This window comes from Rhagoletis zephyria, unplaced genomic scaffold (genome assembly GCF_001687245.7).
Source record: "Rhagoletis zephyria isolate East Lansing unplaced genomic scaffold, Rhagoletis_zephyria_1.1 Rzeph_scaffold_12136, whole genome shotgun sequence".
NCBI lineage: Eukaryota > Metazoa > Arthropoda > Insecta > Diptera > Tephritidae > Rhagoletis > Rhagoletis zephyria.
Genome location: NW_016169210.1, coordinates 2,094 through 15,662, shown reverse-complemented (window position 1 = coordinate 15,662; position 13,569 = coordinate 2,094). Strand labels below are relative to the sequence as shown.

At 40.5% G+C, this 13,569-nt stretch overlaps 1 protein-coding gene across 1 annotated transcript; it reads left to right on the top strand.

The window, feature by feature from the left end:
- Positions 1–5,815: 5,815 nt before the first annotated feature.
- On the top strand, positions 5,816–10,255 carry LOC108377467 (uncharacterized; the record flags this gene model as incomplete). Its single annotated transcript, XM_017633731.1, has 1 exon — positions 5,816–10,255. A coding segment is annotated over one exon (4,440 nt), but the record flags the coding sequence as incomplete, so codon positions are not given.
- Between the last annotated feature and the right edge of the window lie 3,314 nt (positions 10,256–13,569).

The following is a 13,569-nucleotide window of genomic DNA, read 5'->3' as shown; positions in this document are numbered from 1 at the left end:
GGGTTGTGGAAACCACCTGCCAAACTACTAGGCAAATTCGGCCAAGGATTAATTTAAAGCGATATATAGTTCTCGGTCACTGGGAGCACAAGCCCCTCTTTTAACCTAACCTTATGAGAGGGATAAATTATGTCTGGCGTTGAAAAAGCTCCTTTAGTAGGTATTGTTGTATTCAATTTTCATTTCTTGACTCATAATTATGGTGACTATTCGTACCGATTTTGATATTTTTTTGATATGTTTTTTTTTGTTTTAAATAGAACTAGTATTAAAAGACGTTATGTATTTTTTTCTGAAAACAAGATTGTCCGAATTGATTCGATACTTTAGAAATGTCCCGATTTTTGTCCACCGAAATCTGGTTACCGTACTCATAATACATCAAGTTTTAGTTTTTGCACAACTTTATGTTTCTTATACCTAAATATCCCCACACATTTACGTTGCATTAATTAAATTAACTATACTTGCATTAACGTGCATTTAGACACATACTCGTATAAAAATGCTTCTAACACAGTTTTTTAATTAAAGCTACTTTTAAAAATTGAGTCCAGCATCTTTGGGCGCGTGGTCCGTTAAATACGTATGCACATACATACATTTATGTATACATTCATAGAGCTGCTCAGTCTATTTTCGCGTACTACATGGCGTATGAGTGCTCCCTGCTATTGCTTTCATTTTTGCGTTAAGTATGTATGTATGTATGTATGTATGTATGTATGTATGTATGTAGTACTTTGGTTTTCATCATGAATTTGCATTTATTTGCTACGTGTCTCTACTACACACATGCGTACATGCTGCTCGAGTAGGCGTATATGTATATACATACATTAGGGTGCGAGTTATTTAACAAAGCAAATTAATTTTTCGGGACTAAAATAATCAATGTTAGCCAAGGAATGGCTCAATGCCTTTCAATGAGCACTAATTCTATTTGAGAATGGCCAGTATGCTCTTAGAACTTGAACTCTGTAAAGGGTACTCGTATATAAGGTGATGCTTAGTTGAACCAGTGTGACCATTTTGCGAGTAATTCCTCAAAATGTGAGGAATTTCGGTTGCGCTTGAGTATTTTTTGAGGATTTTTAATTTTAGGAATTTTCTCTGGATATATGTATTTGCAGATAACAACCATGTTTTACATAACAGAGTTGTTAAATCACTCTGAAAATTTTTGAACAAAAAGCTTGGCGAAGTTTTATAAAGAGCGAAATACACAACACAAGCGGCTTGTCAAATATTCTTCAAACCTACTTTTCCCATTTCGCCATACATCATACAAACATGACTCGTTCAAGCAAAGAATTTTAGTTTTCTTCCGGTTCACAATGTAGAAGCGTGTGGGTTTCTTCGATTTTTCTCTCTTGCGTCCTCATTCGGTGAAAATTCCGTTGCAAATGAAGCGATTTTACCATACACAACGTAAGTGGTTTGATCAAACGTCAACATGGTGGCCAGAAAAAAAATTTCATTTTTGTTCACATTTCCCTCAAACCTTATACCGCAATAATTGACGCAAGTGGCGGGCACTTTTGCAGCTGTATGGCACTTTTCGTCAACCAAGATCGTCTTCCGCAGCGGTGCGATGTGAATTGAAGGATAGAATAGCATTGCTCGTTATAAAAGTTCAGGCGATGAGAAGTTGCCTGATTAAGCAGCATTGAGAATCGATTGCAAAACATCTCGACAGTCCATTGTGACTGCAAATTTTCGATGTTTCACTTGCGTTGCGTCGCCTGGCACACGGTTTTTATTGCAGAGGGGCGCATGTGGATCTTAACTGCGACAAGACAGTCTATGCTGGCGCACTTAAAGAATGCTGGAAGCCTATCCTCTTTCGTTAGTTTCGTTCTTTGATCGATGGACATCCAAGTGGATTTGTGGCTGTTTCGATGCTGGTGCCTTGCACTGCTAACTACCGTGTTCCATGCTCCGGCGAAGTCGATTAGTCTCTCTTCGATGGTGGAAGTGTTGTCATGAAGTCTAAATTTTCTGACTTTTGGGCCAAGTATGCCTTCTTTAACTACCCAGCAACATTTTGACAACCTGGTGGGGGCAGCGCTCATATGCTTCCTCCAAGCGCTCGTAGAACTGCTCTTTTATCTCATCGTTTTTTTCCTTTTTTGGGGCGTGCACACAAATTAGGCTGATGCTTTTAAATTTAGACTTTGTGCGTATTGTGGCAACCGGGAGAAAGGTTGTTCGATTCTCCGCTCAACCACAAATCCCACACCAAATTTGTGGCAGCTATAGTCGATGTCGTACGCCGCAAATTTTTTTGCAATCATGTCCCGTCTACCGCATTTCCTGAACTGAGGTGATGTCAACCTGATATTTTTCTATAATATCCAACATTTCGAGGGTTCGGATATTCCATATACGCATTCAAATCTAATTTTCACATAAAACTTGTTTTATATTGGTACGCCCTAATGTTTATATGTATGGTTATGATTTATGCTACGTACTTAACAAAGCAGAAAGTTGTGGTTGAAAAGTAAATTTAATAATGGAACTTCGCTTCACGCAATATTCATGTAATTTGCCACGCACACGGACATACAAATATATTTACACGAACTTTAATATATTCGTGTATGTAGCTTTTAGTATATGCGTTTACATATTAACGTACGCATATGAAGGTGTGTATGTAAATAAGTACATACATATGTCCCTGCCTATGTGAGTGTTTAACTTTATGCATTGAATTGTTCAACGCCGCGATTTAATTTAAAATTTTCTCGCAGCCGCCATCATTTGCCCAACGATGATTAATCACTGTAATGAGCAGGTATTTACTGTAAAAAAAAAAAACAATAATAATTTACGTGGAGTCGCTGCGGTTACTACAACGTTGTGGAGATGTTACAAATTTAAGTAAAAATTAAATAATTATTGGCACTGAATTGTATGTATGTAATTAGTGGAAGAAGTAGGTGTATATATGTAATTAATTATGCCTGTAATTAAATTTTGAACATTTTTCTTTAATTGATAATTTATTAATTTCTCGCAACTAAGGTGTCTTGCGATTCTTGTATTTCGAGCACAGTTTCATGGGAAACCATTGATACAAATTAGTAACTTTTATATTTAAGCTATTAAAATATATATATTTTTTTCATTTTTTGTCAAATATGGCGGATGGTTTCTTCGGGCACCAAATGCCATTACGACTTCTGGAAAAAAATATTTGCTTATTCTTATAAGTCGAACTGATACCGCATATTCACAGAATGTGAAAATATTCACCAGAGATGTTAAAAATGCTTGCAAAATAATATCACCATTGCAGTTGAAAAATCCAACAGACTGGAGGTAGATCGTTTCTAGATAATTTGGATACATTCGACAATGCAATGGTGTTAACCGTTTTGCCGAATTAGCTCATTGCTTCATATGAAATTTTAAAATCAAAACTTTGCCTAAAAAGTAGGCGACCATCGATAAGTAAAAAAGTTACAGAATAGCACAGTACAGGTCAAGCTGCATATCCAATGATATAAATATGGTAAGATAGCACCGCTGAGAGACACTTTTAACATTATTGGCGCTTGAAAATAATATAATTTAAAACTCAAATTCACAAAATAGTTATTATTTTCAATCTCAGACTACAACAACTTTGAACAACTTCCTTTTTTTATACTCGAAGGCACTTGTGCACAAGGGTATTTATTATGACTTTGTTCGCATAACGGTTGTTTGTAACAGCCAAAACGAATAGAGATAGATATAGACAAATGTATACATAAATGATCAGAATGAATAGAGAAGACGATTAAGCTATGCCTGTCAGTTGCCGTCAACGAAATTTGGCATGTAGGTTGCCCCTTATCCAGTTCAAATTGTTGAAAATTAGTACGCAAATTAGAAGTAACATTTTGGTACAAATTAATATAATTATGGAGTGTTTGGAAAATGGGAGAAATGTGTATCTCGGTAACCGATTTGCAAATTTTTACGAAACTTGGTATACATAATAGCCTTGGTGCGCAAAAGAAATTCGTTGAAAATTATTCAAATATTACTAAAATTACACCCCCTTCTCGTTTAACGGTAAATTTCGGATATACGAGAGCTCCGATATTTCCATAAATGAAGGCGCTCATTTTCTCCAAGTTAATACATACAACAATCTTTGAACAATAAATAAGACTATTATAGATTTTTAAGTAGTTTAGAGAAAGTTGCAACGACGATATTTGATACCTGCGCCTCTTATATAAAGTTGGATTTCGCCCTCTTTTATCCTATTATTATAAAATGCTGGCAAACATCAAATAAAATAAGAAAAATTATTGCCGACAAGAGAACGGCTCTACCTTACTATGTTTTACTATTTTAAAAATTGTTTTGAAACAACAGTCGATATCATTCACAGGTATATACACCTAGTACTCTTTTTACGCGGTCTTTTTGTACGCGACATTTTTAAACATCTCCCATTAAATTTTTTTACGCAGTTTTTCTTTATTTTGCACGGGCTTTTCTTATAATTTTTTGCTGTGATTTTGTTTGTTCATTTTGTAACTATGTACACACAAATTGAAACTCTGCATTTTACCTAATAGAACGCTATATTTCAATTTGAATTGACAAAAGCAATGGAATACTATCGAAACCTTTACGAAGAGGCCAACAGTAAAATGCCTCCAAGAAATATGAAACATCAACATTTTGATCTCATTCATTTGCTGTAACAGTGACAGATTTTTGTTACAGTTTATTTACGGAAAAATATATGAAAAAATTTTCATTTTTCAGTTAAAAATTTTTGTCACCGATACAAAATTGGGCTGCTTACCGAACAAAAATTTTATTTATTTTTTTCTGCTAACAATCAACAAAATTTATCAGCACATAAAAGAAAAAATGTTCTTTTGTTTGGATCGTTCATTTACGTCTAAGTCGTATGTTTTGGTATGCATTTAAAATGTACTTATGTATTTTTGTAGAGATGGGCCTATGTACATACATATTGAGTTCGTTCGAGTTAGAAGTTTCCTGTACAAATACGTTTTTTACGCAGATTTCTTACTTACCATTGTCTGCACAAGTAGGTTACGCATACGCCATGGGTAAGCTTTTATGCGGATCAATACAATAGAAGGCAAATAATATATGTAAATAAAAAAGTGTATATTAAAGTCAATGAAAAAATAACTGCGTAGCCGACAGATGAATTTGTATACACATGTGTGTATGTACATACACATATGTATGCTCTGAACATCTATTGAAATTCGAAAACCAACGCACCAACGCATCAACGCATGTGGCAGGTGGCATATATTGCACGGCAATACAAATGCTTTTAACGCTAAGCTGATTTTATTTTGCTTATCTTTTTGCAGCCATTTTGTATGGTTACGCACGCAGGTTGTCTCCTCTGACAGACCACAATTACGTACATATATTCCATTCGGCTGCACACGTCTCTGCATGCATTTACGCATCAGCTGGGGTATGCTGTGACAACGGGAAATTTTTCAATCAGATTTCCGTTTCCAACAACATTTCCGTATTGCGAGCTATTCATGCTCATAAAGAGTAGAGGAAAACACTAATATCACGTAGATATTTAATATGCGCCTTGCTACCGCATGTGGTAAGATTATGTCGATTGAGAATTGAATGCATCCATATGCGTGTAGAGTATAGGCCGCACAGTTTGCCGTTATCAGATAAAAATTTTCTGACACATATTTCGCTTTTTGTTGTTGTATTGTTAGGTTGGCTACCGTATCATAGCTTCCTTCGAATTGAGTTTTAAACTAATTTATTTTCGATCTATTTGCAGGGCAAAGACCGGTCGATATCCAACGTGCGTGACCGTATTTATGATGATCCAGCCTACACAGACGACATAAGCCACCTGGCGAATCCTCTACGTCGCAACAGCTGCTCGGGAAAGCCAGATAGTAAAGTGAAAAGTTTGGCTGGTGGCAGTGCAACGGGAAACGCGGTGGTAACTGGTGGCAGCAGCTCGTTGGGCAAACGCAGTAAATTAACCAAAGAATTTCTACAGCAAGGCAAATTGCGTGATGGCGGCGGCTCCTATGAACGTAATGATTCAAGCAGTTCAGATGAGCCATTGCGTTCGGCAAGTCAATCGAAAAGCGCGACGGGTAGTGTTGGACGACGTGGGCGCAGTCTAGAGCGCAGTTCAGCAGCGCATGGGGAGGGAAAGAGTGCGGAGAAGAAACGTGAGAAACGTGAACGTAGCAGCAAGCAGAAAGGAAATGCTTGTATGGAAGGCACTTCACTACAACAACAACCGAACAAACAACAAATGGAAGGTATTTGCGCCGCCAGCGCTAGTAATCGCCGCTCAAAAGCACAGTCAGCCATGATGACCAAGCAGTACAGCGATGGTGCCGCTGCGGATTTGCAGTGGGCGGGCGAGCAAGCGCGCGATGAGCTAGCTTCAGTGCGCAGCGGTGCATCCACTTCTAAAGCTATTGCCACAGGTGTGCCCACCCCTACCGCCTCCTCATCAGGTGGCAGCTCGAAAATGCAAATAGGTCGCCGCTTCTTGCGCGGTGAAATCGGCATTAAGAGTTTCAATTATTATCTACTAAAGGAGGGTATTAAAAGCTCGAAACGTTTTGTGGAGAAACAGCGTAACTCTATCTCAAGCGGATTGGCTAGCGCGGCAGGTGGCGGCAAGAAATCGCATTCCCGCAGCGAGGAGAATATTTACGAGGAGATTTTCTTTAAGGATGCCCCACCATCCGATGATGAGCAACAGGAATCCCAGCAGCATCAACAAGTTCAGAGTGAGTGTAAGGCTCAAGCAACAATACAGCAGCAAAACCATCATCACCAACAGCAACAACAACATGAACAGCATACAAAGCCACAACAATCCTTGCCACAATCGGTCAGAGGTGCGGATACACCTATTTCACAATGCAGCGGCAGCGAAGAGGGTCTTTACGCCGATTGCGAGCTATGCCTGCAACAATGCACCAAAGAGAATTGCGAATACTGTTACGCGCAACAATCGCGTGTGGCGGCAGATAGTCAGGACTGCCAGGGGAAAGTGCAGCGCGACATGGCGAAACCATATGCTGTTGTGCCACTGCAACATCAGCAACCACAACAAGATAAAAACTTGCAACAGCAATTCGATAGTCTCGGGCATCCATTAATTACTCAAGCGCCATGTGGCAACATGCATACCAGTGACGACTGCAATGAGGCGATGAGTGGAAACGGCAACGCCCCGGGTAATCGTTTGGTAGGCGGTCAACTACCCACCGCCCACATACTTGAATTCCAATCGTACAATCCGAACAATCCGGGCGTATATAAAATTGAGACAACACCGGTGGCCATCACTGGTGAATACAATCCGATACTGCAATTTCAACAGTCGTCGCCTTCAACAGGCACCGCCACCACAACAACGCCAAGTGCTGAGCTACAGCCCCAACCGCAGCTGAATTTGGCGCATCACGTGGCTCATATGCCGCAACAGCAAACACAATTGCCACAACAATTTAGCTATCAGCAGGCACAGCCTCAGCAGCAGCAGCAGCAGCAGCAATTTAAACACTCTTCACAGAGTTATATACTGCAAAGCGGCGCCACCCTGCCACACCACCACTGCCATCAGTCGGGCGTGGGTGGCGTCTCAACCAGCAGCGCTGGCATACTTATAACCCAACAGCGTGTACGCGGCAGCCACCGCAGTGGTAGTCAGCAGTCGCACTACATGCTCGCTTACAATACGCCCACAATGGCCGCGGGACCGCCACCAACTGGCGTTGGCATGCAACGCATGAACACCAAATCATCATCGTCAAGCGACTCGTTGCAACATCAACACATGCATAAATACAACACCATGTCGCGACTGGAGGCACAACAAGTCCTATTGGGAGATCCCTTCTACGGCGGCGCCAATGTAGGCCCGACGCATTCGCTTATGTTCGCTGCCAGCCGTCCCATTGGCGGTTCACAGATACTCGTCGATCCCTACGATTTGCCGCAAATGTACAAGAGTGACTCGCGCGCCTCCATAATCAGCGAGTATTCGCTACGTAGCAGCGACAATTCGCATCGCTATAATCGCTTTCGATACGCAGGTGGCGGTGGTGGTAGTTTCAGTGGCGTGGCTGGTGGTGGTGGTGGTGGTGGACAGGTGAGTGACTCCAGCCTCGGTGACTCACTCTTCTCGTGCACCTCGGCACAGCGACGCTACTTTGGCAGCTCAGAAAGTTGTCGTTTTGGATTCGAGTGTCGCCGCTGCAGCCTGGATGGCGGCGAAAAGTGTAGCTATTCCGACACTTGCCGCTACGAGTGTCGTAACTGTGATTGTTCGTCCAGCTACTTTTCGTCGGACTTTGATGAGTTGTATGGCAGCGTGGCGGGTGCTGGTAGCACTGCGGCAGCGCTTGCTGCACAGCGCAGTAGCGGCATACCGCGCAAGACTGCAGCAGGCACGCTGCCCGCAAACGCCGGCCACAGCGAGTACGATCGCCAACAGGAGCAACTAAATTTGAAGCAGAATAAATATGCGCAAGATTTCTTTAAGCATGTAAACGATGTTAAACGCAGCATCTATCAGTCGGAGATGCAACGCAATGGCAGCGGCTCGAACGAAGATAAATTTGAAAGTAGCCGCTCCAAAAGCGAACGTGGCAATGAAGTGCCACAAGCAGCAGCGGGTAGCCCGCGTCGACATGCAACCAAAGAGGCACCGCAAATTACGACGCTGCCGCTTACTAAGGAGCGATCACGCGCACAACGCGCCTCTAATGTCATCACCTCGAACACCGATAGCTCGGCCACGCCTACGCCGGCACCAAGACCTAGTTTGCAGCAAGCTCAGTTGACAGCGCAGCCAAAAGTTATACAACGCTCGCGACACGCACAAGTCCAAGCCGCCTACGAACGGCACAGTGAATATCCATCGTTAGACAGACTCGTAGCCAGCGCCACAGGCGCTATACCAAAAGCAAGTACAGCTGCATTACCAGCTAGTGCTGTAGCTAAGTCGAAAAATAATCCAACCAATACCATGCAACATTCGGTCGAAACTGGCCATGACATAAACAGCAACAGCGCATCTCGTACAGAGCGCTATAGTCCGCGTCACAGTCCAAAGAGTTTGAAAATAACCGATCGCCCACTCGGTTTGCCAGTTGCTTCAATGGCTGGTGTACATGCGGACGCGGCCAAGGCCAGCTGTCGCGAGACACGCGTCGCCGCTGAGGCCATTACCAATAATAACAATAATAACTTAGCTCCATCGGCTGCAGATGCGAATCACAATAAGCCAACTGAAATGCATGGCGCTGCCAAGAAGTCCGCTGTGGGTGGAGCTGGTGGCTCAACCAAGCGTGAAGCGCGATATTTGAGTGTTGAGCAGAGCGGAAATGCACCTGTATCGCAGTCTGCCAAGCGTCATCATCGTAGCACTTCCGCCGCTAAACAATCTGCAGTGCCCTTAGTGCGCCGCAGCAAGGATATACCTGCGCCGCCACCACCATCGCCAGCCACGTACTCAGACTTGCAGGAATTGAAGGTGAATTTGGAGAATGCGCAGCAGCAGGGCGATGGTAGTGAAGGTGATGCTAAGAAATCTTCTGCTGAAAGGAAAAAGAAGAAGCGCACAAAAGAAGACAACGAGCGCCAGGCCAAAATAAATGCGACCGAAGGTCGAACACAAATGGAAAAAGACGAGCAACGGCAATTGGCATTGAAAGAGGCAAAAGAAATGCAAACGGCGGAGCTCAGTCCGACACGAAGTGATAGCGCCATTGGCCATACTGAGGTGAAAAAATCGCGTAAGGCGCGACGTTCTGCATCTGCAATCGAGGAGGATACGAACACAGCCGCCACGCCAAATGGCGGCAAAGATTTATGTGAGACGCCTACTCCATTGCTGGCCGTCAAAAAGACATCACCGACTGGCGCGGTAGTTGTAGCAGGTGCTAATTGTATGCCAGTTGCCAGCTCGGTTATGCAACAAGAACCGCAAAAACAACAACGCGCACATACCAAGTCAAGCAATGCAAATAGCAGCAGCAAAAATGCTTCCGATGCAGTCAAGCAGCTTGAAGTGTGCAACAGCGCACACGCCACCGACGATGACGATGTCTTCTATGATGCACGCAGCGAGGACTCGGGAGGTACGGCACACAGCGCTGCGTCGAGCAATCTGCTGCGCCAACAAGCCACGGCGACAGTCAAAAGCAGAAATGAGCGCTGCTCGCTACTCCGGGATGTGGTAAGTGTGTGTGCGCGCGCGCGTGTATGCGTGTAATATGTGGTATGAATTTGCACTACAATGCATAGAAATTTTAGTTAAACGCAAGTCTTAGCATACCTACAGGCGCCGCAGCACATGTTTGCACTCAACTTCAACATGCCTTTACTTGCTGGGTTGCTCTTACATAGCTGTGGCACGTCGTAACTTTTTCGTGCTGTTGTTATTATTGTTTTTCTTTTTTGTGTTTTAACTTTACTGCAAGTTGTTAGCTCAGTGATTGTGCAACAAAGTTTTGCCACTTTATAAGTTTGCTGTTCTTTCTTTGTTTATTCGTCGAACAGCGCAACGCTTCTATCTACCTGAGCGCTGACTAGTGTTTGCACTGCCATTGTTTTTGTCGTTTTATGTTGCAGTTGTCTGGTTTTACTAGTCAAGCCGCCCGCCAAGCAAAGGCTTAATAGTTTTGTTGTTGACATCGAAAACTTTTCTATGCATACTTTGTGCCGCACATCATTTTGGGGGGTGGTAAGGTTCAGTGTTGATACATAACATTTCCGAAACCCTGCAGCTTTACATTTCATTGCGTAGTATTGTTGAGATATTTAATTAATAAAACAATTTATATTAAATGAGTTGAAGCACCAGAAGTCAAGTCTGCCAGCAGGCAGCACACTGACACTAGTCCCACGCGTCTACCGTGTTGCTCTCGCACAGTGTGTAGAATGGACTTTTTTTGTGACAAAATCGAATATTTCGAGAACGAAAGCAGCTATCGAAATATATTTAAGAGTATTATGAAGCTTTTGAGTTCGGATATTAAGACCAAATAATTGGTTTGGATAAAAAAGGATCAGTCCAGCGACTTCGTCTTTACCTGCGGGCTATATCGGAGTCACAGCCGCTAAACTTAAACGTAGAATACGTGATATTATCAAGATCAAATTCAAGTTAACAACGGTACATGAAATATTCGTTTTAATTGTATGGAATTGAATTTAATAAATAAATATGAATAGCAAAATATATATACTTAGCAATGGAGAAGCAGATCCGCACGAACTTCAATCATGTGAACCATCAGCTTATTAATAGATATATGCCAAGACGTGTACCATTATTTCGATTCCTTTTTATTTCCTTTCATACTGCAGAAATTTGTATTACTTTTTATATTAGCCTAGGTCCCTGTATTAGTATTAGCGTCTGATATTGTGATACCTACAGAAATAATTCATGTGCCTGATGAATTAAGTTAAATTAGATTTTTTAAATACGTGACTACACTCGTAAATACAGTTGAAAAATAAAGCCTTTTGAAACCCATTTCATTTGATATCCATATTTTTAACAATTGCTTTAAGTTATTAAATAATTTGAGCTTACGTTTTTATCAGGTGGCAACCCTCTTTAATAATCTAAATATTTAAACTAAGGATATCTTACCACCTTCGTTTCACGTAATATTTTAGTATTTCATTTAACTCATGCATACTTCATTTAAATTCTAATTTTGAAACAGGTGGCAACTCTATTCAAAATATTTTCAAATTACAATCTCTTTCGTCCAGGATATTCATTTAAATTTTCTGCCTTTATTTAAGCCGAACTTGCTTTTTGAAACAGGTGGCAACTCTAAAAAAAATATTTTCAAATTACAATCTCTTTCGTCCAGGATATTCATTTAAATTTTCTGCCTTTATTTAAGCCGAACTTGCTTTTTGAAACAGGTGGCAACTCTAAAAAAAATATTTTCAAATTACAATCTCTTTCGTCCAGGATATTCATTTAAATTTTCTGCCTTTATTTAAGCCGAACTTGCTTTTTGAAACAGGTGGCAACCCTCCTACATATGTGTAATTAAGAAATAAAGACTTTTCAAAACCATCGATTCGATCGATACTCATAGTGTAATAATTGATTTAACTTAAAAATAATTTGATTATAATTTTTTATCAGGTGGCAACTCTTTTTGAAAAAATAAGAAATTATTACACATCTACAGGCCAAGCCCTTTAATTTGATACCTCATTTTGTAAAATCGAACTAACATTTCAGATCTGATGATATGACAAAAAAGCTTTCGCGTATTATGCATACATACATATGTATGTAGGTATATATATGGATTTACAATGTACATATCTATAACAAAATATGTTGCGATCAGCTTATACATATTACCCCTCGTCTGCGCAATCTGTTTTTGGTATCCGTTTGTCTCTGTCAGCACCTACTTAGAAGATTTCAACCAATACTTCCAATATACCAATCGAAAGGAAAACACCCGATTAAAAAAACAAAAACAAAATCATTCGAGCGATTTTCGAGCATTTTGGTATTAAAAAAAATTGCAAATTTTTTCAACAATTTTTTGCCTTTAAATGCTCGATATTTGTTGAATTTATATTAAATTTGTACACGATAATATTTCTATTGCTCCAAAGAACCAATATCCAGAAAAGGAAAGTTATATCTGCAAGTCATAAGTTGCTAAAGCACTTTAAAGGCTCAAAATTGACCCCAAATTAAGGCAATATTTACCCTTATTTCTACGACAGATATCTAATTTTTGGAATTTTGTCTTTGAAACGGCACACTCTTCCTTGAAATCGCTTCACTAGTTCTCGTGCAAGAAGCGTTTTTGTGAAGCTCTAAAAATTACATCTATGTACAACATTTGAGCATGGCCTCCATATCGAAACGTAGGACGTATTCTACGCCAAAAAAATTGCCCCCACCTTACAAATAACGTTGCAAAAGGGGTTTTTAAATCTTTATTTACACAGTATGCACCGATTTTTTTTGTTTTACTTTTAAACACATCGATCGCTTAATAATAGAGAGCATTATTTAACAAATTAAATTTGGGGGGAAAGCCCATTTAAATTTTTAGCAAGTCACAAATTTAGCTTGTTCGAAAGACATATATTTTCGCCATTTCAAAATGACCTTCATAGGTAAAATATTTGATTTTCAGCTCACAAAAAGAAAACCATCTAAAACCCCTTATTTTTGAAGTTAATCTCAAAGATGAAGGTAATTGTTTTTTCTTTTCGAAACTATGTTTCCCTCATCGAATCTGCAGAATTCAAATGCATTCGTGTTCAGGTTGGAAGGGGGTTTACCTACTTAGCTCTATGCTATATTCCTCCCCGATCTGACTTATCAGTGTATTCACAACAAGTATCTTTACTGAAATCAATTAATTCAATGATTAAACCCTCTGATTCATTGATTGTGTTGGGTGACTTTAATTTACCAAATGTATCATGGAACATCATTGACAATGATATTGTACCTTTCTCGTCTAGCGCGTGCAACAACGTATTTTT